General features: G+C 42.8%; 1 protein-coding gene across 2 annotated transcripts in view; it reads right to left on the bottom strand.

Moving 5' to 3' along the window:
• Positions 1–5,755, bottom strand: part of ATP12A (ATPase H+/K+ transporting non-gastric alpha2 subunit) — a 28,876-nt gene extending 23,121 nt beyond the window's left edge. For both annotated transcript variants that reach the window (XR_006384632.1, XM_044249362.1), the window contains exons 1-3: positions 5,612–5,755; positions 4,788–4,943; positions 1,691–1,750 (exon numbers count right to left, since the gene is read on the bottom strand). Coding sequence is in view for 1 of the 2 variants with exons in the window: in XM_044249362.1 (XP_044105297.1) it covers positions 1,691–1,750; positions 4,788–4,943; positions 5,612–5,620 (225 nt within the window). In the remaining variant the exon portion in view is untranslated. The remainder of the gene's footprint in view (positions 1–1,690; positions 1,751–4,787; positions 4,944–5,611) is intronic.
• Positions 5,756–22,814: the final 17,059 nt, after the last annotated feature.

Genomic DNA, 22,814 nt, shown 5'->3' with positions numbered 1-22,814 from the left:
TCCCCCTGTTTGTGCTCTCTCTCTCTCTCTGACAAATAATAAAATCTTAAAAAAAAAAAAAAAAAAGACGCTATCCTTGTTAATTTTTGTGTCCTTTATGTGGTGTCCTGATTGTTCTGTAACAGAGGCTCAAATATTTGCTGAATAACTGGATTTGAAGTCACTAACTTGTAGTCAGAATAAAATTCATCTCTGTCATCACTGTCTCCTTCCTACTTTTTCTCTACTCTCTCAGCCCCATGTCTTGCCATGGCCCTCTTAACTACCTGACCAAATCTCCTCCTCCTTCTGCCTCTCTACCGTGGTAACTGGGATCAGGGATTTATTCAAATACCCCAGTGGAACAAAGTCCTACCTGCTATTTCTCTGAAAAGTCTCTGGAATCTGTCCCCTTCCCTTCCCATCTCACTGCTGCTGCCTCGTTTCAGTTCCTTATTTTATATTCCTGGGTTATTGTCTCATTCTTCTAGACCCTTCCATCTCCCACTTAAAAAAAAAAAAAGTTCATCCTCCTACCTACCTATATCTGTATATATCTTGTACCAGAATTCCCTTTTGAAAGCCAATCTTATTTAAATCACTTCCTTGTTTAGAATTTGTGTGTAACTAATAAAGCCCTTATTCCTTAGTTTAATATGGAAGTGCTTAAAGGTTTCACACAAACTGCCTCTCCACGGTCTCATTTTCCACCCCTTTCTCTCCCCTTTCCAAACACATTAGCTTCCAGAAACTCCAGACTGCTCTCCAAATATACTCTGTTCTCCCTGGTCTCCTGGGTAGTCTGCTAACTTAAACCCAAATCTTCCTCCTATGTCCTTCCTGATTTAAACACTGCACCACCCAGGGAGCCCATTCTGGTTCTTCTGGTCAGAAGAATCTGTCACTCACTCAGCACACCATTTAAACCTCCTCTCTCTTTACCATCTAAGTCGAACAGACTGGATGTTATGATACTCTCTTATATACCTGCCTCCCCTGCTGAACTGCTCAGTCCTTAAGACCGGGGATCACCTATCCCTCTTTGGCCCTCTCACTGCTTGTCTTGTGTGTTGCACATAGTGGGGCTTTTTGTTGACTTGAACAGATGTATCCAAATCTCCTGATGTCAAGACACCAAAGCTTTTGACATTTAATTTGAGTCTGAATTCACACAAGGAAGCAGTCCTTCTGTGGTGGGGGAATTTGCCAGACACCTGAGAGCATACCAGTCTGTCCTGGAGTCATCATCGTTCCTTCTCAGAGGAAGAGGCGGACAAGCAGTGTTGTAAGCCTGTCACTCTGGATGGTTGCTTTTTAACACTGGTTTTCCCCATTCTTTGATAAGACCTTACACTTCCTGGACATGAAGATTAAAAGCAACCTCTGACCATGACCATAAGGAAGTGTCCGAGCCTTTCTGAGGACACCACAGCTTTCCTGCAGTTATAATCAAAAGAAATGTTTATAGCCAGGAGTCCAGCTCAGCAGAGGGGCTTGACTCCAGGCTCTGGTTCAGGCACACCAGCTCTTAAAGTTAACCAGCCCTCGTTTACATGCTGGGCATGTGCGTGACTGGTATTCTTCAAGTTGCTGCTTCAACCTAAAGATGCCGTCTACTTTTCCATACACCTTACGCACATGGCTTTAAAGTACAGTCCTTTGCATAGTCCCAGGGCTTTTCTTCCCAACCCCTAATCCCTTGATGACTTACTGTAATGATGTTTGTACCATATTTCTTTTCCAGTTCCTTAATGCTGAGTTTGTGGTCATCCTGAAGTCCATGAAAGGAAGAAGAGAGTGCATTAATAATTCCAAAATACTCAAACCCTAAGCTTTGACCAGCCCATGAGAAGCACTGATGATAGGAGGAGCCAGGAAGTGAGGGAGAGAAAACCCTCTGTGCCAGGTGGTTATTGCCCTGAGAGAAAAGAGAGTCTTGCTACAGGAGAGGCTTGCCTTCTGATTCACCGGCCAGGGGATTTTCTGGCCATCCCTTGAGTTCAGACTTAGTTTGTCCTTTACCACATATTAGCTGTCTTTAGTTTTTATGAACAAAGTATGTCATTTCAATCTGATCTTCAGCACATGCAAGTCCTAGCATACCTGTCTGCTGTCCGGGTACTGGTAATCTAGATACTTAGTTCAGTACCCGAGTTCTGGGATTAGTTGAGGGTGATGAGCAATACCAAACCAGACCAGACACATCCGACAACTCCTTACCCATGGAGCCCTCATTGGGCAGGTAGTCTCTGGTAGAAGCAGCAAGCCTTTTCTTAATCAAGTACTTGAGACTCAGAGAGTTTATTTGGTAGAGAAGCCCTACAGATTTAAAACTGCCAAATAAACACCAGTATGACCCACACTTGCTAATTTCGTTATAGAATCATTAAACTAAAGCAGAGTTTTTCAACTTTGGCATTACTTACATTTGGGCCAATAACTATCTGGGTGGGTGACGGGGACTTCCATCTACTATGTCACCTACTAGCACACCCTCCCTGGAGTAGTGATAACCAGAAATGTTTCCAGACCCCACTAAATGTCTCATGGGGGGGGGGCAAATTCCTCCTATCCTGTCCCTTGAGAGCCACTGGGCTACAGGATTAGAAGCCTTTTCCTGTCTCAGGAAAACCTAGGGGCAAGTAAGCCTTCTTTAGCCCACCTAGACAACCTAGCACTCAGGATTCTTTAGGTTTTGATCATCTGAAACAAAGATTTATACTGTGATGGATACTAGAACTATCTCTTTTCTTAAGTATATGAAAAAAAAAGGTTACCTGTTAAGAGATGAGATTTTCCAATTAAAAAATTATTTTGTCTTCTCCTCTGCCAGATTCTGCTTTACTCATTTAGTCATTGTACCAATATTGATTGAGAGATATTGCTGGGGATTCAAAGGATTAAGATACAGTTTTGTGCAGTGTGCTAAATTCTGTGCAGATCCAAGTAACAGGTGATTAGAGCCACTGATTGCATGGATGTATTTCATAGTTTAAGGGGCCTGTACAGTGAGGCAGAATAAGGCAGAATATCTTCCCTTCTTTAGCCTTGGCTTTGGCGATGAGAGCATGGGGGAGAGGGAGGGACTGGAGGCATGGTGGGTGCCTGTGGCGCACTCTGCTGGCCGGCACTAGAATAGCTCAGGGCATCATCCTGCGTCTCAGACTTCTGTCAGGTCATTACCTGTCGGTTGATTCAGCAGCCAGGGATACTTTCGTTCTTGTCAAGGATCTAATGTGCCAGAGGGCATCCCAGTACACGGTCACAAATTAAATTATAGGATTCTTGTGAGAATTTTGGGAAATAAGAAGGAAAGATTTTCCTCTCTCAGGCGGGAAGCAGGGGAACACTAGTTAACACTACAAAAATTATCTTTCTATACTATACATCTTTCCAAAATGCTCTGAGAAGGGAGATTCTCTTCATAATAAACAGGCATATGATAGAATGGATATATATTCATGTTATAAGTAGCAATTTTATGGAAGACTACATATGTCTTCAATCCTGAATGCTAGAGATACATAGGAAATAAGAATGACTATTATCTGGTGCTGTGCTAAGTCTTTCTCCTGCTTTATTTCACTTAACCTTTTTAACTACTCCAACAGGTAAGCACTGTTTTTTTTAAATTCCTATGTTTTGAAATAGGAAGTGAATGTCAATCAAACTGGGATCTGAATTCAGGTCAGTGCAATTTCAGGGCTGTGTGTTCTTAAATGTCTGTCAAAACAGGCATGGGCAAATACCTAGTGATGTGTTGCTAAATTTTTCACAAGCTCTCCAGGAAAAATAAATTAAAAACTCTGACTTGTATTTACTGATTTTTCACTATAACCAAGTTCTAAGATGCTAACCCAATGTCAACCAACTTGCCAAATTCCTGAAAATTTAACAATGGGCTTTCTAGCTCACATGAACTCATACCACTACTGTCTGCGCCAACAATAACAGTTTTAAAGTCTGCAATGAACTGAAGGGATGATGTAGTAAAACTTCAGGCTTGCTGTAGAAGTTTTCCCCTTGACATTCCTGACACATAACCTGTCACATTTCAGTTCTGAGGCAGATCTTGCCCATGGTGGACAACTTTAACAATTCCAAAGTTCTTCCTTCACAGGAATAACATTGTGCTTCCATAAATTACAAAATTACTAATTATAAATAATTTAATTATGAATTGCATAAATTACAAAATATTCTTACTCTTTTCTCATTTTTTCCCCTCACCCATGCAAATTGTTTATTTCCCACTTTACATAAAGAAAACGGAGCTTTACCAAGTTTGCTCCCAGTTACCAATCACTTAAGTGGAACTTAACTGAGCCCAAGGTTCTCTGAATCCAAGCCCAATATACTTTTACCAGTGAAATTATTCTATTTCATGGGGCATACATAGCCAAAAACCTAGCAAGGTTAGTGGCTTTGTTTTCCTCCTTCATGGTTCCAGCTCCGGTAGTTTTACCTTACCAGCTTAAAAACTGGCAGTTGGGTACAGCTATCTCAATGAAGCAGCCAGGAAGGAGAGAGGTCTGGGCTGTGCCTGTGGGGACTGGAATCAAAGGCTCTTCCCTCAGAGTTCTAGCTGGGAGTGCCTACAACCAGAATGCAGGAATCCTGCAGAAGCCCTGACCCCCAGGGCAGATATTATCACACCATTTATTTTAAACAAGGAAACAAATCTCAGGCGGATTTTCAAATCCTTAAGACTGATCCTTCTTTTGTTAAGGAGGCTATAGGGGCAAGTTCTCAAGGGGAAAGGGCAGAACTCAGTGGACCCATTTGGCTTAAGAACCAAATCAACTGACCAGATCCACTTCTTTCCTAAGCTCCTCCTTATGGTGATTCTTTCTGGGTTCGAAGCAGTTCTTCAAGCCTCTGTACTTCTCCTTGCCATTCCCATTGTCTGTTTGTTGGATGTCTTTGGTTCCACTGAGCTCCACAGAGTAAATTTCTAGTGTTTTCTGAAAAGAAAGCAGAAATACAATATTGGTCCAAGATGGGTTTTCTGAAGAAGTGTCGAGCACTTCTCTGTGGGTCAGGGACCTACAGGGAAGGGAGCCCCCTTCATTCTCTCCTCTAGAGAGAGTAAGGCGCACGATGTGGAGAGTTTCTCTCTCCCCCACCTTCAAACTCCCAGGCCCTTTCTCTCCTTTCTTCTCCAGTATAAAGGATAGATGGCAAAGCCCTGCCGGCATCTCCTCAGGGTGACCCCATCCTGGAGTTTGGGAAGGTGGGATGTTACTTCCTCCAACTCGAGACAAGACCCATCCAGCCCCAGGGTCGCCCTAGTACTTTGCTCCCAACAGGGCACACCGGCGTGTGTCCCGCTTCTTGGGTGGGGCGTTGCCCACTGAATCTCAGTCCCGGGCAGGGCAGGCTTTACAGACCACAGCGCAGCCGGGTAAACCCCAGCCTGGCGACACCCGCCACATCGGAGACGTCCAAGGGCCCTTGGGGTTCCTTCCCAGAGCGTATGGATTTGGGTCTTCCCCCCAGTCAGCTCCGGGAAGGGAGAGGAACCGTGCAGAGGTCAGGAGCGCAGAATAAAGGTGGCCAGTCCTTCCTCCTTCCCCTCGTCTTCCATCCCCTCTCTACGGGTCTCGGGCGGGCGCCAGGGGACTGCACGCACCTTGGTCATGGCGAAGGCGGTGGCGCCGCCGGCAGGCGAGCTTGGTGTCCGGGCTCTGGCTGTGGCGGCGCGCGCAGGGCAAGCGTCCCGTCGGGCGGCGGTGGCGAGCTGCGGTGGCGAGAGCCCCACGCTCACCTCCTGTGGCCAAACGCCAGCCGCTGCCGGGGGGAGGCGGTGTCCGCCTTAAATGCCGCCTGCCCCGCCCACGTACCTACCTGCGAGCAGGTTGCCCGGCCTCAGGACGCCCGGGGAGGAGGGAGTCCTGCAGGCGCGGTCCTGGGCGCGGAACCTCGCGGCTGTGCTCCATCCAGGGAGCCGGGAGCGACGCGGACCTTCGGCCAAGGACGTGGGGTACCCGAGGCAGCGCCGTGGAACGGCCGCAGCCTATCCTCTGATGGAGCCTCCGACGATCGCACGCCCTCATCCCAGCTTTGGTGGGACCCTCACCCGCTTGCTTGCTTGCTTGCTTGCTTTTTCTTCTTCTTCTCCTTCCTTCCTTCCTTTCTTTCTTTCTTGATTTTATTTATTTGACAGACAGAGATCACAACAAGTAGGCAGAGAGGCAGGCAGAAAGAGGTGGGGGGTGGGGAAGCAGGCTCCCCGCTGAGCAGAGAGCCTGAAGCGGGGCTCCATCGGAGAACCCTGGGATCACGACCTGAGCCGAAGGCAGAGGCTTTAACCCACTGAGCCACCCAGGCGTCCCTCACCCGCTTTGCTTTTAAAATTTGCTTGCTAATAAAGGAATTCGTAAAAATACCTAAGCAGAGCGGAAGAATTGCTGCTTCTAGCAGCAGCTGCTCTCTAAGGTGTCATGACTATAAAAGGCCACCTTATTAGGTGGATTTCCACAGGAGGATGGATTTCCACAGGCCAGTGTGGTGTCAGAGTGAATTTGGGAATTACTGAGAGAGCTCTGAGGAGTTGCTGAATTACCTTGCGGGATCTGGATGAAAATTGGAGTTCTGAAACAGCTGTGGAGGGAGAGAGTGGGAGAAACTGTGCAGTAAGAGGACTCAGAAATGAGGCTGCCTCCTGGGCAGAACTGAAGCTATAGGCTGGGGTCGGGTAAACACGCTCATCCCCTAAACGGGGTGGACATCTCCTCCTGCCAAGGCTATAAACGCCTTTTCCCCTTTCTTCTTGCCTTCGTTCTTTCACCCTTCCTTTCTTCTTTTCTTTCCAAAATGAGAGAATTTGAAGTTAGACGATCCTACCCTCCCACCCGGCTCCACCCCACTCCCCACCTCCCCAAACACACACACACACACACACACACACACACACACTCCCACTGTGGGGTTGGGCAACACCAATGTGTTACTCCTTAATTAAACGATAAGGGACAGGAAAACTCCGGGTAACATCTGTTTTGCAGATACAGATCACAGGTTCTTTGGAGTTGGATGGCAAGTTAAATTCTAGTTCAAACTCAAGCAACAACTGACCCCTGGCTAAGTCTGTGTTGTGTTCTCCCCCTTTTCTTCTCTCCTGGAGAATGCTCTTCAAAGGAAAAATTGTAAGACAGGGCTAAGGAGAAAGAAAATTTGTATGCAACTGATGTTCCCACTGTTTGCTGGAAATCCAGGAGAAGGGATTTTGCAGGTACAAGTGGCTGCTTGCTCACCTTCCCCTCTTCCAGCTCCTGCTCAACTTTTTAGGACAGAGAGAGAATAGAGAAGCAGGATGGCTTAGAGAAATGCCCCAGAACTCATGTCGAGTTCAAGCTTCAAAAGCAAACTCAGATTCACACTTAATTAGGGGAACAGGAGAGAGTGATGTAGGAAGAGGAATGGGCTAATGGAGAGGTGACAGCAGATTTTAAAATCAGCAGATCCTAACAACTCCTCCTAGAGAAGACTGCTGTTTATTCTTGTTGGTGTCAAGTTTGGAAAAGTGTTAGTTACTACCAAATTGGACAAAAATGACATCATCAGATACTCTAGCACCTCTGTGGTCCTGCAGAGTTCCTGATTCCTGCCAGGGGCCAGCTTTGGCCACTACTGCTGTGGGCATCTTCTGATGCCATCAGGTATCCTGGACTGTGATTTCTACCACAGAGGACAAATGGGGCCACTCTACACACACCCACCCTAACTCCAGTTACTGCTTTGCTATTGCTGGTCATCTTGCCCGAGAGTCCAGACATCCCAATATTTCTTGAGGAGAATGTCTTCTAGGTATCTGTGAGGCAGGTACCTGGAATAGTCCTCACATGGTCGAACTATGGACTGAATTTCCGCTTGGAAACACAGACTTACTCACCTCTTTTTGGCCCCAGGAACTATCACCTGTCCTGTTCTGGCCAATGTACCCTGAATTTCTCCCAGTTCTATGACTCTCTTGAACTGGCTGTAAAGACCAGGGTATGACTTGGGACACTGTCTCAGCCCAAATGCTCTAGTAGCAGCTTCTGCTTAAAGCAGAGTTTTCCTCTCTTTCAAAAAGAGCCTATCCATGCCAAGAATCTCTTCTAAGACTGTTCTCATTGGTAAATATTATATATTTGTGATAGGTTGTCATAATATATGTAATTACTCCTAGCTCATTTTAATCAATTAAATGCACACAATGTATGTGAAACTGTACTAGGCATAGAGGGTGGTGGGGGGAAATGGTACTAAAATTGTGTCATTCTCTGCCCTCAAGAAAGCTACACTTGAGTTGGAAAGGCAGATTTAATGAATAGACAATAGTAAATCACCCAAGCGAGAAAAGAATTTAGCACTAAATGGTATAGGCTCTAAGTGTTTTAAAAGATGTGGTCCATATACACTATGGAGTATTATGCCTCCATCAGAAAGGATGAATACCCAACTTTTGTAGCAACATGGACGGGACTGGAAGAGATTATGCTGAGTGAAATAAGTCAAGCAGAGAGAGTCAATTATCATATGGTTTCACTTATTTGTGGAGCATAACAAATAGCATGGAGGACAAGGGGCGTTAGAGAGGAGAAGGGAATTTGGGTAAATTGGAAGGGGAGGTGAACCATGAGAGACTATGGACTCTGAAAAACAATCTGAGGGGTTTGAAGTGGCGGGGGGGTGGGAGGTTGGGGTACCAGGTGGTGGGTATTATAGAGGGCACAGCTTGCATGGAGCACTGGGTGTGGTGAAAAAATAATGAATAATGTTTTTCTGAAAATAAATAAATTGGAAAAAAAAGTTTAAAGAAAAGATGCAGGAGATGGCAAGATTTTTATTTCTTAGAATTAAATTTTCAGATTTTTCCCCTATCCCTTTCTACTTTCTGTGAAAGGAGGGAGAGAGATAGAAAGAGTGGTGGAGTTATGGATCATACTTGCTGCCCTGAAGTGCCCCCTCCTGCTGTAGAGTCCTGGATAAAGGGACATCCACCAGCTGACTCAAGAGTGTGAGCGTGAAGATTTAGTACTCCAGAGAAGGGGATCCAGGTGCTAATGGGAAGAGGAAGGTTCACTTCCTGCCTTACATCTGGATCAGCCGGTGCCACTGCTGCCCACTGTCTTCTTCCTCCTGGATTCCTGTCCCACGCACACGGCAGTCCCTACACACCTGTGTTCCCTCATCATGCCAGGCTATGACTAGGCTGCATTTCTCCACTGACAGGGGAGCCTGGGTTGGAGTCAAGATGCAAAAACAAAAACAAAACAAAACTTCAGCCAAGCACATCGCTAAGCTGTTTCCTCATTTCTTCATGTACAAGAAACTCTGAGATGGTCATATGAACAACCTGCAGAAGGGAAACCTGCTTTCAGAAATAAGCACCAATACCATGATAATGGTCCTGCCTGAAGCTGTTAAAGACCATGACCAGAGTGGATAGGGGTGATTCCAGAAGTAGATAAAAGGCCTGCATGGGGCTTAGGTGTGGCCATGCCACAGGGATGTTTTCTTCCCTTGTGAATATAGCTCTCCAAAATGTTAGGTTACTACAGTGCTTATTCTCTGTGACTTATTTTGGGTACTAAGAGCCTTTCTCAAAAAATTACTATTTTCCTTTTAATAGGTGATTGAAAAAAAATTAACTGCATTCTGAAGTTCTTAAATTTGTTTTTTGAATCTTAGGGTGAAACAGATTTTCCTCATTTGAATCATCTTCACCTTCATCATGGAAGTTATACCATATATATGTGTAATATATATGACATATAACACATATAACATGAAGGATATTATTCATATAAATATGCTCAGTTAAGTTTGCAAAAATTTGCCTCTTCTCATGAGTGAGGTGATACTCTCTTGGTCACCAGCTTCCAAATTCTTCAGAGTTAGAGAGACAAAAGCAGATACTCCAAAATTTATTTATTCTGAAATATTTACTGGAGGCCTGTGAAAAATGTGTAGGGCCATAGTAGGTCCCTCCCCTGAAAGAGCTTTCGATTTGGTTGAGGAGGTAAGATACATCACTCTGGATTAGAAAATTAATATAAAGACGTGTCCAATGCTATACCTGAGGGGACACCTGGGTAGCTCAGTCAGTTAAGCGTCTGCCTTCAGCTCAGGTCACAATCCCAGGGTGCTGGGATCGAGTCCCACATCGGGCTCCCTGCTCAGCGGGGAGCCTGCTTTTCAGTCTGCCTGCCACTCCCCCACTTGTGCCCTCTCTTTCCTGACAAATAAATAAATAAGATCTTAAAACAAAAAGCAAAAACCAAAAAACTATACCTGGTCCAGCACTGAATCAGTGGGCAAACACTGGAATTCCAGAGGAGCCAAGGAAGACATGAGCTCTAGATAGTGAGCGATGGGTGATTCTTTAAGAGGGACAAGTATAAGTGGATTTTGAAGGCTGTGTAACCTGAGACAACTAGGGAGGTGTAGGGCAATGAATGAGGAGAGGAGGAAAGAGGAAGGTAATGGCTCCTGCAATGACCAAAGGGATGGGAATGAAAATGGCAGCATTCCAGGGAGAGAAGGGAGCCTGGTAGCTGGAGCAGACAGGTTCTTTCAGGGAGTAGCAGAAGGTCCAGCTGTCAAAGTCGGACTCTGTAGGGGTTGGATTTCATCAATACGCCTTAGGGAGCCCTTGAGGATGAGAGCAATCTAATGAAAACAACATTTTGGGAAAGATGAGCAGTTCTAGAGCAAAAACTGGGAGCCCTTCTGACTCTTAAGTTCCTGGGTTTGCAACTGTCCCAGCATGAGTCTTGAACCCTTTTCTCTTTATTCTAGGTTCCTGTCAGTGAGCAGGTTCTAAACAAGGTGTCTTGCTGCTTTTGGCAAGTGTGCTTTAGCTCCCTGACACCCTAAACATGTCTAGTCTCTAAACAACTGTTATTTTAGGCAGAATTTATTTGTTCTATCAAGAGTCTTTGGAATGAAATCAGGGAGAGAGCAAATGGTCATCACACAATCTACATTAGGGAAGCTTATAGGACTCTCCCCTCTTCATCCCCCAATAAATTTGTATTTATCCTGTGTTTCCAGGATGAACTGAGCTGTTCTAAGAGCTGGGGAAGAGGAGCTATGGAATTAAAGGACATCATAGGAGACATAGTCTGTCTTATCCACAAAGATCAGCTTCAATTTAGTAATAATGATGAGCTGCTTCATTCTTTATGATGATCTAAGTTTGTAAAAAACAAAAAACGAAAAAAAAAAAAAGAAAGAAAAAGTACAGTTTGACCGTTTTTTCAGTCAAGTCAACACAGCTATGTTCCTTTCGCCCAGGTTTCAGGTCTGATATGTCTCTTGTGAGATGACAGGTTTGGTGTTGGGGTATATGAAAATGACCATAAAACTATTTGTGGAGTCCATGTCCTCTATAAGCCAGGCACAGATAATAATCACTTTCTTACTTGATTGTCTCTCTTTCTCTCTGATGTACTTTATATAATTCTGTGATAACCCAATGTCTTAAGTCAGCATGTCTGGCTCTATGCTCATATCTGTTCTGGGATCAGCGTATCAAAATAACAAAAATTCACTGAAGAAACAAAGCAGGGGGGTTTGGGAAACACAGCCTGAATCTCTGGTCTCATTCACAGCAAGGCCAACTTAGCTCTTGCTGACCCAGAAAGGTGCACGGGAGTGGACCATGCCACAACCCAATGAAGAGTCCAAAGCAGGGCTTGAGACTTAAGGTATCTTGCATATAAATGATGGGAAATAAAGTGAGTAAAGGAATAAGAAACTGCTTTCAAGGGACAATTAGGAGAAAACTGGCAGATGATTGCCTGCAAATTCTACTGGGAAGTTCTGCTAAGAGGTGAGTTGGTAGTGGAGGTTCTGAAGTTTGTCTGCCATCACTCAAGGGAGACAACAAAGGGTCAGATCTGCTCTGTAAAGTACATCTGGGTACTGGGGGAAACCAGAAGCAAGAAAGGCAAGAGAAAATACTTAGTACATTTATAGGCCATCTTACTGTAGCTGTCAAAGTATCCCCTTAGGAAATAAATCTACTCGCTGCTGAAATGCAATATGTGTTAATTAACATGAGACCAACATGATGATAGGCTGAGAAACAGGCAGAGTCAGAAAAACAGGACAAACTGCATTTAGTTAATTGACAGATGCAATAGTGCAGGGCCTAACTGTCTCCAGCTCTAGGGAGAGAAAATTATTTAAAAGGGGTCTTGGTAGGTCTGGTCTAATGGTTCAACTGTCCCCAGCTTCAGCCACTATTACATTTGGGCAGTATCCATCTAAGAGAGTTCTTTGACTCTGGACTGATGTTTCTCCTCATCTCACTTTTCCCTCCTGCTTAGAGTTGCCAGATAAAACACAGGGCTCCCATTAGAGTTGCATTTCAGGTAAGCGACGAATCATTTTCTGCATGTCTTAAATATTGCATGGGACATACTTGCTTTCATTTAGCTGACATGCAAATTTAACTGGCTATTGTTATTTACAATTCTGGCAATCCTATTCCTTATAGATGCACTGGGGATCAGTCCTTTATTGCTTGTCAGCTGGCACATTTTGGGACATTGGCCTAGGCTCTACTGATCTTATCACGAGGGCAAACATGAAGATAATAACAGATTCAGATTTTCCCTTTTTGTCAGTCCCTCCCAAGAGCCCACCTGAACCAGATTTGCTTTAAGGCAATTTCAATGAGTGTGGCAGTAAGTTTCTTTTTTCTTTTAAAATCAGGTATCTTTTCAGCCAGAAAATTCTTACAACGATGCAGAAGTCACATTCTTTTTTTTTTTTTAGGTTTTAAAAAATTTATTTTTTAAAAGTTAACATGTGCATAAAAGGAAATTGAAAAACACAAGAAGCAAAGAACAAAGTCATCCATAATCACAAGCAGTTTACAGTTTGACTTCTAGGTCCCATGTGTGTATCTACAAAAGTAAGCATTTTAATGTAATTAAGATCGTAGTTATGTATCATGCTTTTTTACACACCATGAATATACATTCTTTCTGCTGAGAAGAGCACTACAGGAATTCAGTGCTATCTCAAAACTAATTTTTACTTTTAAAGGTGACCAGCAGGGGGAGCACATTTCAAACCGACACACTGGGCTCAGGCTACCTGGGTGAGATCATCACTCTCAGGGCCACCTGGCATCGCTCAGGCACGAAGAATTTCTAGAATCCCCGCAGGCTTTGCAACTGTGTGCCAAATTTCTTTCTTTTTTTTTTTTTAATTAATTAATTTATTTTCAGAAAAACAGTATTCATTATTTTTTCACCACACCCAGTGCTCCATGCAATCTGTGCCCTCTATAATACCCACCACCTGGTACCCCAACCTCCCACCCCCCCCCGCCACTTCAAACCCCTCAGATTGTTTTTCAGAGTCCATAGTCTCTCATGATTCACCTCCCCTTCCAATTTACCCCAATTCCCTTCTCCTCTCTAACACCCCTTGTCCTCCCTGATATTTGTTATGCTCCACAAATAAGTGAAACCATGTGCCAAATTTCTGACTAAGCAAAGGACGACTTGGGTAAAAGACAAACCCCAAACAAACCAGGAAAAAAAAAACTACTAGTAAAAGAAAAGAAGTAACAATAACAATAAAAAACTCCAATGATAGTGCAAAGAAACAGCAAACTACAAGATTATATGAAAAAACAGGGGTGCCTGGGTGGCTCAGTTGGTTAAACGTCTGCCTTTGGCTCAGGTTATGATCCCAGGGTCCTGGGATCGAGCCCCACATCAGGCTCCCTGCTGGTGGGAAGACTGCTTTTCCCTCTCCCTTTGCCTACTGCTCCCCTGCTCCTTGTGCTCTCTTTGTCAAATAAATAAATAAACAAAATCTTAAAAAAAAAAAAGGAAAAAAGATTATAAAAAAAACAAATGATGAATGTTTCCCTACTCCTAGGGCTGGATAGGATTTGGAAACATCATGTTCAATTTCTCAAGACTTAATGAACAAGTGGGCTTGAGAACTATTGGACCAGATCACTGGCCTTACTGCACATATCCATGCCTGGACCTCCAGAGAGTGACTTCAGTGGTCTAGTGTGAGCTGTGTCCTCAGGCGTATCTACCGTGCAATCAAGGTCAAGGGCCCCGGATTAGATGTTCATTAAGATCCCTTCTGACTCGAACACTTTAAGGTCTAAGAACCTTGCCTTTATAAGTACTTACATGGCAGTTTTATTGCATTTAATTAAAATGGGTGGCTTGCTATTGTGGCTCAGATCTGTAGACTAAAGGGCAAATGTCTCATAGCTACCCCTTAACAAAGGGTCACTCTTGTTTCCAGAAAGAAGGGGATGTGAGAGTGTGGGTGAGTAAGCACAGGCCAGTTATACTATAAGTGTACATTCACCAACAGCAAGTTGAGTGTCCCAGCCATGTGCTGGCTTCCAGTAATGTATGAATATTGACATCCAAGTAGAGCTTTTCACGAACAGGGATGTAGACTCATTCTACAAACAATGTATTGAATTGCAATGTATTGAATTGCAATGACCTCAAGGTAACAACATTTCTAATTATTTCCATATTTTTAAATGTAACTGATGAACACATTGGGAGTGTGACAGGGCTTTTTAGATTGAGCCTAAATTGTGTCCAACAGTAGGACCTGCCTGGGCATGTCTGGTTAACTGGTGGGGCAGACCAAAAGGAAGGAGGTTGGGTGGAGGCATTTCCTTACACGGAAGAAAGAGCAAGGTATGCAAAGGTTGGTCCAGTACAAAAACCTTAGTCACTGGTCGGACAGTACAATGTTTTGTCATTCTAATTTGTCTCACGATCTAGCTCATGAATGTACCTCTGGCCAAAGGAGGAGAGAGGACTAGAGCAAAAGCTGAGATGTCTGTTTCCCACACCTCTGAAACTCTGGGGTTTGACACCTGTAAGTTCTGTGTATTCACAGTGGCCAGGCTTCATAAAAACTGAGGTTCAGCAGGAACTTGCAGGAGGTGGTGATGATCCTTGGTGCCTTGGTGGATGGGGAGTTAGCAGTGGAGTGTGACAGGGCTAGAGCAGAGGTAGGGGAGGAGGGTGACTTGACCTCTCCCAGTATTCCAAGCCTGTAGGTTCCAGGGTTCTGAATTAGCAGAGAGGAATGAGGGCTGACAGAACACAGTTTACATCATAATGCCAGTTTCTAACCTCAAGAGACACAGTCTAGGACCCAAGTACCTGTGATCTCTTGAGGAAATTTTTCTAGTTCAGTTTAGCAAATGCTAGGCTTTGTCAATTGTTCTCTACTCCTCTGTGAGGAGTTACTCGGTCTTGATGCCATCATCAAGAGTGTGTAAGAGAAGGCTCATCTGCAGTAAGAATAGCATTGCTTCTGTGGTGAGCAAGTGCCTGGAAATCCTGCTAGTCTAGGAGATTATAGGCTCTTTGAATCTCTAATACCGACTACCTCTTCTCAGAACGCCTATGGAAGCTTATCAGCACCTAGGTGACATCTTAGAGGCACCTTTCTTCTACTTCTTTCCCTCCCTATGTGGCCAGGAAAGACGATCTGGGGTTGGGTTTAGAGTAGTCAGATCCTGGGCGGTGTCCTGGAGCCTCTGTTTTCTCAAGGAGCTGGGCCTGATATGGATTGTGAACCAGACCTTCTGCCAAGGGCATTCCTCAGCTCCACTTCAGCAAGCAATGAAAGACATGCCACACGGAAGCAAAAAAAAAGCTGGTCTCAGTTCAATCACTCCATCTTACTTCTGATGCAACCTCTCAGCTCTTAGAATATTCTGACTAAAGGTCTGTGATGGTTGACTCTATGTATCAACTTGGATAGGCCATGCTAGCCAGTTTTTGGTCAAACGCCAGTCTAGATGTTGCTGTGAAAGCATTTTCTTTGATGGGATTAACAGTTAAATCAATAGATTTTGAGTAAAACAGATTATCTTCCATAATGCAGATGAGCCTCACCCAATCAGTTGAGGGACTTAAAAGCAAACAGACTGATGCTCCCAAGGACAAGGGAATTCTGCCTCCAGACCTCTTTGGACTCAAGCTATATTATCAAGTCTTCCAGCCTGTTGGCCTGCTTTGTAGATTTTGGACTTGCCAACCCTGACAACTTTGTGAGCTAATTCTTTAAATCTCTCTATCTCTGGAGAATCCTGAGCTAATACAAGCTAGTGCAAGCTCTAAGCTTAACACCCAGCAAACCACACAACTTCTAGCATAGAAAAGAAATCAGATGCCAAAGCCAGTTTTTCCTTTTTTCTTTTTTAAGAAGATTTTATTTATTTGACAGACAGAGATCACAAGTAGGCAAAGAGGCAGGCATGAGAGAGAGGGGGAAGTAGGCTCTCTGCCAAGCAGAGAACCCAATGCAGGGCTCGATCCCAGGACCCTGAGACCATGACTTGAGCCGAAGGCAGAGGCTTTAACGCACTGAGCCACCCAGGCACCCCTCAAAGGCAGTTTTCTGTCATTTGTCTACAACCTAAAGGAAACTTTTATGATCAACCACCTTTTAGGTTGAGAGTGTGTATAAAAAAATCTGTGATGTTCTCATGATTGGATATTACCATCAACTGCTTCATTTTCATAAGTACTATTACAACCAGATTTCCTTGTGATTTGTTCCAAAGCCATTTTGCTAACCTTGGGGTATCTGGGTAGCTGTGGGGAGGCAGACAATGAACAATCACCTTCAGGTAAAAGAATCATGGAGTAGAGGCTTTAGTTGTGAAATATTTGAGAGGCTGTGATGAAGTGATTTGAATTCTTAGTTTTCCTAGGAATTCAGAGTAATAAAGCTATTTATGCTAAATCTCATGGTGGTTATAAGGTCTGTTTTAAAATGCAGCATGTAAAAAAATGCAGCATGTAAACTATTTCTACAAAATAAAAGGAAATAAGGCACATAGCAACTTTCTAGTGGATTTGAACAGCTTTAGATATCAGGTCTGCAGCTCACAGGATCACCTAGAGGTCTGGGAACTGGAAAATCCAAATAGTTGCCTAAATACTCTTGTTTTCTTGGCTTCTTTGCTCTTAGCCACAGAGAATCAGATTGTCCAGTTATGATTATTAATGTATGAGAAAGAGAAACACAGGAAAGTGATTTCTTAAGGATTCTATTTTTCTTCTTTGTAGTTCCCCAAATGTGTGCCATGGTGTCTTAGTTCTGTAACATGGTCATAAGGACAAATACATTAAAAAATGTTTTATAATAAGATCTTCTCATCCTTGGAGAGTTGCCATGCTATTAGCATTCAGAAGGTAGTAAGACCCCATTAACCTCCCTCAGAGGGTGGTAGGGAAGGTCATTCAAAAGAAGTGGCTGCTGGTTTACCTATGAGATGAACCTGGGCACTCAGAGACTCCTCATCCCCTCCCCTATCTTTGGAATGTGGGTTCATTTGCCTTTCCTGATCCCAGAGGCTGTTCCAAGGATAGAACATTGAGATGGGATGTAGTGCTGAGAGTACCTGCACTATACATGACTGAACACAGTTAGGCCTCTTAAAAAAATTTAAATTCAGTTTAGTTAAAAGTATACTGTACTATTAGTTTTAGGGGTAGAATTTCATGATTCATCAGTTGCATATAACACCCAGTGCTCATTACATCAAGCGCCCTCCTTAATGTCCATCACCAAGTTACCCCATTTTCCCACCCACCAACCTCTGGCAACCCTCAGTTTGTTTCTTAGAGTCTCTTACGGGTTGCCTTCCTCTCTGTTTTTTCTTATTTTTCCTTCCCTTCTCCTATGTTCATCTGTTTTGTTTCCTAAATTCTACTTATAACAGCATGTCCTATGTATTTTAAACAATACCCAAAGAAGATGTCAAAGGAATATGGGGCCATTCACTGAAGTTCCCAACTAATGAAGAATTGGCAAATTGATTATGTTGGTTCCCTCCCTCTGAGCGAGGTCCTAAATATGCCTTGGTTTGTGTGGACACTACGTCTGGTTTAATCCCAAACTTTCCAGGCTGCCATCATTGAAGATTAGAGAAGCTAAGTACCACATATAGATATCCTCCTTGACTAGATGGTCATTAGGGGTTACATTTCAAAAGTCATGACATGCAAGGGTGGGAAAAGGAACATAACACTGAATAGAGGTTCCATCTTTTCTATAACCTATAAGCAGCAGGGTTGGTAGAAAGAAGAAATAGAATATCAGAACAGCAAATTAAATTGTTAACAAGTAAAACCACCTTGGCTGATGGACTAAAGTATTGTCCCAGGTTTTAATACTTTTGAATGACCATCCAGTAGGGCCTATTGCTCCATGTGCTAGGTTGGGGACCCCTGATGAAACACCCAGTACCATGAAGAAGTTGTGGGAACCAGCCATTGCCCCAAGTCTCATTGTGGATCAACGCTATCCTGTTGAGAACACCAAGCCCTATCACGCCTGAGAAAGGAATTATCTACCAGAAATTGCAGTGGGACCTCCTGCTGGGATAGTTACTTTGTATTCCTTGGTGAGGGAGAGCTACTCAATTTCCACCAGGATCCTATTATCCTGCTCCAAGCTGGACCCATTAAAAGGCACTATACCTGGAATGTAACATGCACCATCAAAAGGGAAGAGGATGGGGGTCTTGGTCTAGCACATCCCTCTCCTAGTCTATCTCCTCATGCCTAACAATGCTGCCTCCTCTTGCCAACATGCATAGTATATACCACCAGGTTAAATTTCTAAACCTCCCAACCTCCCTCTCCTCAAGGTCAGGTAGTGGCATTCTGTTTCCTCTGGTTTGATCATTTGGCCACCATCTTTGTTCCCTTCATTGGCCTGGAGAATGTTACAGCACAAAAAGAAATTCTTACAAAATTCACCCAGCAAGATTTAAATGATAGCCAACAAAGCCTGTTTTTATGAAACACTGAAATGTTTCTGATGAGAAAAGTTATCCTCCAAAATAGGATGGCTTTAGACCTTATTACTGCCTTATAAGGAGGCACCTATGTCATTATCCAAACAGAATGTTGTGTGTTCATACTTTGATGAGTATACTAATGTATCATGTTTATTAAATTTCATGAAGACATAGTAAACTCCCTGAGTGATTTGACTCCTAGCTTAGGGGACTAGATGAATCAGTGGTTTGACGGACTCTTACAGAATGTTATTAGTGATTTTGGAATTATTATCTTAATCTGTGATTTTTCTTACATGTGCCTGTGTTGGTGCACCATTTGCCTCCAGTACAGCCAGATAGCCACCAAAGGGGCCACGTCGATGCTAGTGAAACCCCTTGCTAATTGCTCAGGGCCTGTTGTGGAAGGAGGGGTATGTATGAAATTATAGTCAGTCATGAGGAGTGGAATTATGGGGAAAGTAATCAAAACGACATAACTGCTAGTTGACCTGTGAGATTGACCTGGACATTCAGAGGCTCCTCACCAACCCTCTCCTTGGAATATGGGTTTCACTTTCCTCTCCCACTCCTAGAGGCCACTCCAAGGACCTAGTCTTGAGATTGTGGTGTGATATTGAGAACATCTGCATGGTATACATGACTAAACCTAGTTAGGGACTCTTTATTAGCTTTATAAGATTTGGCAGACAAAGGCGGGGATCTACTCATCTTGCTGCCGCCCAAGACAAAGCCTCATATGGAAGTTCCCTTTGTTTGTTCAAACTACCAACTACTAACCTGGAATGGCCTCCTCTTTCTTGGGTCTCTCTCTGCCCTCCATATATAAGTGTCTTATTTCAGATTATACCTGGGAAACCCCTGAGAGGGTGGTGAACCAACAGTGGGGCATTTGCTGGGACAGAAAACTTGCTCTGGAAGATCATTGATTTTATAAATCCAAGCTAAGTCACAAGGTAATGATTATTAGTCCAAGTACAGCTAACAGTAGTAAATACACCATTACCATATGCAGAATCTAAATTCTCATAATGTAAAATGCTTCCTTTCTTCCAACTTCCAAGCCTGCAAACCCCTTCTTAGATCCAGCTTGACAGAGGAGTTCTTTGGGAGACTTAGTACTACATACATACATGGAAGTAGAGATGATACTCTTTCACCTGTGCCAGGTGATGAGCAGGAAGTGTGTAATTGTAGCATCCACAAAAGAAATAGTAAGAATGTTTTTTATTCAAACATTTAAAAATTATTTGTATAAATGTGTTCAAGTAGTGCTTTTCAAATGGCAAACACTTGGAATTTTGCATATGGCTAAAATGGGGCTATGACTTACAGCAATGGCCACAGTCGCCAAACTGTGGAAAGAACCTAGATGCCCTTCAACAGACAAATGGATAAAGAAGATATGGTCCATATATACAATGGAGTATTATGCCTCCATCAGAAAGGATGAATACCCAACTTTTGTATCAACGTGGATGGGACTGGAAGAGATTATGCTGAGTAGAATAAGTCAAGCAGAGAAAGTCAAGTATCATATGGTTTCACTTACTTATGGAGCATAAGGAATAACATGGAGGACATTGGAAGATGGAGAGGAGGAGTGAGTTGGGGGAAATTGGAGGGGGAGACAAACCATGAGAGACTGTGGATACTGAGAAACAAACAGGGTTTTGGAGGGGAGGGGGGTGGGGGGGTTGGGTAAGCCTGATGGTGGGTATTATGCAGGGCACATATTGTGTGGAGCACTGGGTGTGGTGCATAAACAATGAATTCTGGAACACTGAAAAGAAATAAAATAAAATAAAAAAAGAATACATAGGTATTACAGTTTATGTAAGTAGATGTTAAGTGAAATTGATAGTAGTTTCCTCCCTCCTAAAAAAGGGGGAGGGTTATGACTTAAAACTATAGCTTCTTAACATGAATGAATGCTATAAATTAATTGGAAAAAATGACGAATATGTAGAAAATGTCAATACCAGGACATGCCTAAATGAAATAAAGTTAGGTGAAAATACCAGAAAAAGTTACATATATGCTGGTTACAACCAAGTGGAATTAAATGTGTGTACATTAGAAAATATGAGAGAATTTGAATGAGGTTAGTAGTTTACAATTTAATATTCATTAATATTTTTCATACAACTGCTTTTTTCATACAACTTTTTCATACAACTGCTCACATTTCTAAAAAAACAAATTTACTTTAAAAATGAGCAGAGAAACTGAATAGATGTTTTTCCAAAGAGGACATATAGATGGCCAACAGCACATGAAAAGATGCTCAACATCACTCAAAGGAAATGTAAATCAAAACCACAATGAGATATCACCTCACACTTGTCACAATGGCTAAAATAAAAAAGTCAAGAAATAACAAGTGCTGCCTAGGATGTGGAGAAAAAGGAAACTTTGTGGATTGTTGATGGGAATGCAAACTGGCGCTGCCACTGTGGAAACAGTGTGGAGGTTACTAAAAAAATTAAAACTACCTTAAGATCCAATAATTCCACTGATGAATATTTGCTCTAAGAAAACAACAACACTAATTTAAAAAGATATTGGCATCCCTATGTTTATTGCAGCATTATTTACAAAAGCCAAGATATGGAAGCAACCCAAATGTCCATTGACTGGTGAATGGATAAGAAAGATGACACACACACACCGGGATATTATGTGGCATAAAAAAAGGATGAGAACTTGGCATTTGTGACAACATGGATAAATCTAGAAGGTGTTATGCAAGGTGAAATAAACATACTAGCTAGGTTTGAAAAAGGCACAGAAGACACTAGAGAATCCCTTACTAGATAAATGAAAGAACTAAAATCTAATCAGGTCAGTATCAAAAAGATTATTACTGAGATGAATAAAAAATAGAGGCTCTAACTGCTAAGATAAACAAGACAGAAGAGAGAGGCAGTGATATAGAAGACAAAATGATGGAAATTAAAGAAACTGAGAAAAAGAGAGATAAACAACTACTGGACTAGGAGGGGGAGGATTTGAGAAATCAGTGATACCATAATGCAAAATAATGTTAGAATAATTGGGGTCCAGGAGGAAAATGAAAGAGAGAAGGGGGGGAAGGTTTATTTGAGCAAATTATAGCTGAGAACTTGCCTAATCTGGGGAAGAAACAGGCATTCAAGTCCAGGACGCACAGACAAACCCCCTCAAAAAATATAAAAATAGGTCAACACCTTAACATAGAATAATGAAATTTGCAAATTTCAGAAACAAAGAAAACATCCTGAAAGCAGCTTGGGACAAATGGTCCTTACCCTACAAGAGTAGAAACAAGACTGGCAGCAGCTCTATGCACAAAGACATGGCAGACCAGAAAGGACAGGTATGATATATTCAGGATGCTAAATGAGAAAAATATGCAGCCCAGAATACTTTATCCAGCAAGCTGTCATTCAGAATAGGTGCAATAGGGGTGCCTGGGTGGCTCAGTGGGTTAAAGCCTCTGCCTTTGGCTCAGGTCATGATCCCGGGATCCTGGGATCGAGCCCTGCATCAGGCTCTCAGCTCTGTGGGGAGCCTGCCTCCTCCTCTCTCTCTCTGCCTGTCTCTCCATCTACTTCTGATCTCCCTCTCTCTGTCAAATAAATAAAACTTAAAAAAATAGGTGTGATAAAGAGTTTTCAGGAGAAACAGAAACTGAAAGAATCTGTGATCACTAAACAAGATCTGCAAGAAAATTTAAAGGGAATCCTTTAAGCAAAGAGAGAGCCCCAAAGTAACATAGATCAGAAAGGAACAGAGTCAATATACAGAAACACTGACTTTACAGGTAATACAATGGTACTAAATTTATTTCTTTCAATAATTACTCTGAATGTAAATGCTCTAATCAAAAGACATATGTATCAGATTAGATAACAAGCAATACCCATTGATATATTTTCTACAAGAGTCTCACTTCATTTTCTTTATTTTTTTTAAAGATTTTATTTATTTATTTGACAGACAGAGATCACATGTAGGCAGAGAGGTG

The sequence above is a fragment of the Neovison vison genome, chromosome 5 (genome assembly GCF_020171115.1).
Source record: "Neovison vison isolate M4711 chromosome 5, ASM_NN_V1, whole genome shotgun sequence".
Classification (NCBI taxonomy): Eukaryota; Metazoa; Chordata; class Mammalia; order Carnivora; family Mustelidae; genus Neogale; species Neogale vison.
The sequence above is the reverse complement of the archived record's forward strand: the minus strand, read 5'-3'. Positions and strand labels throughout refer to the sequence as shown.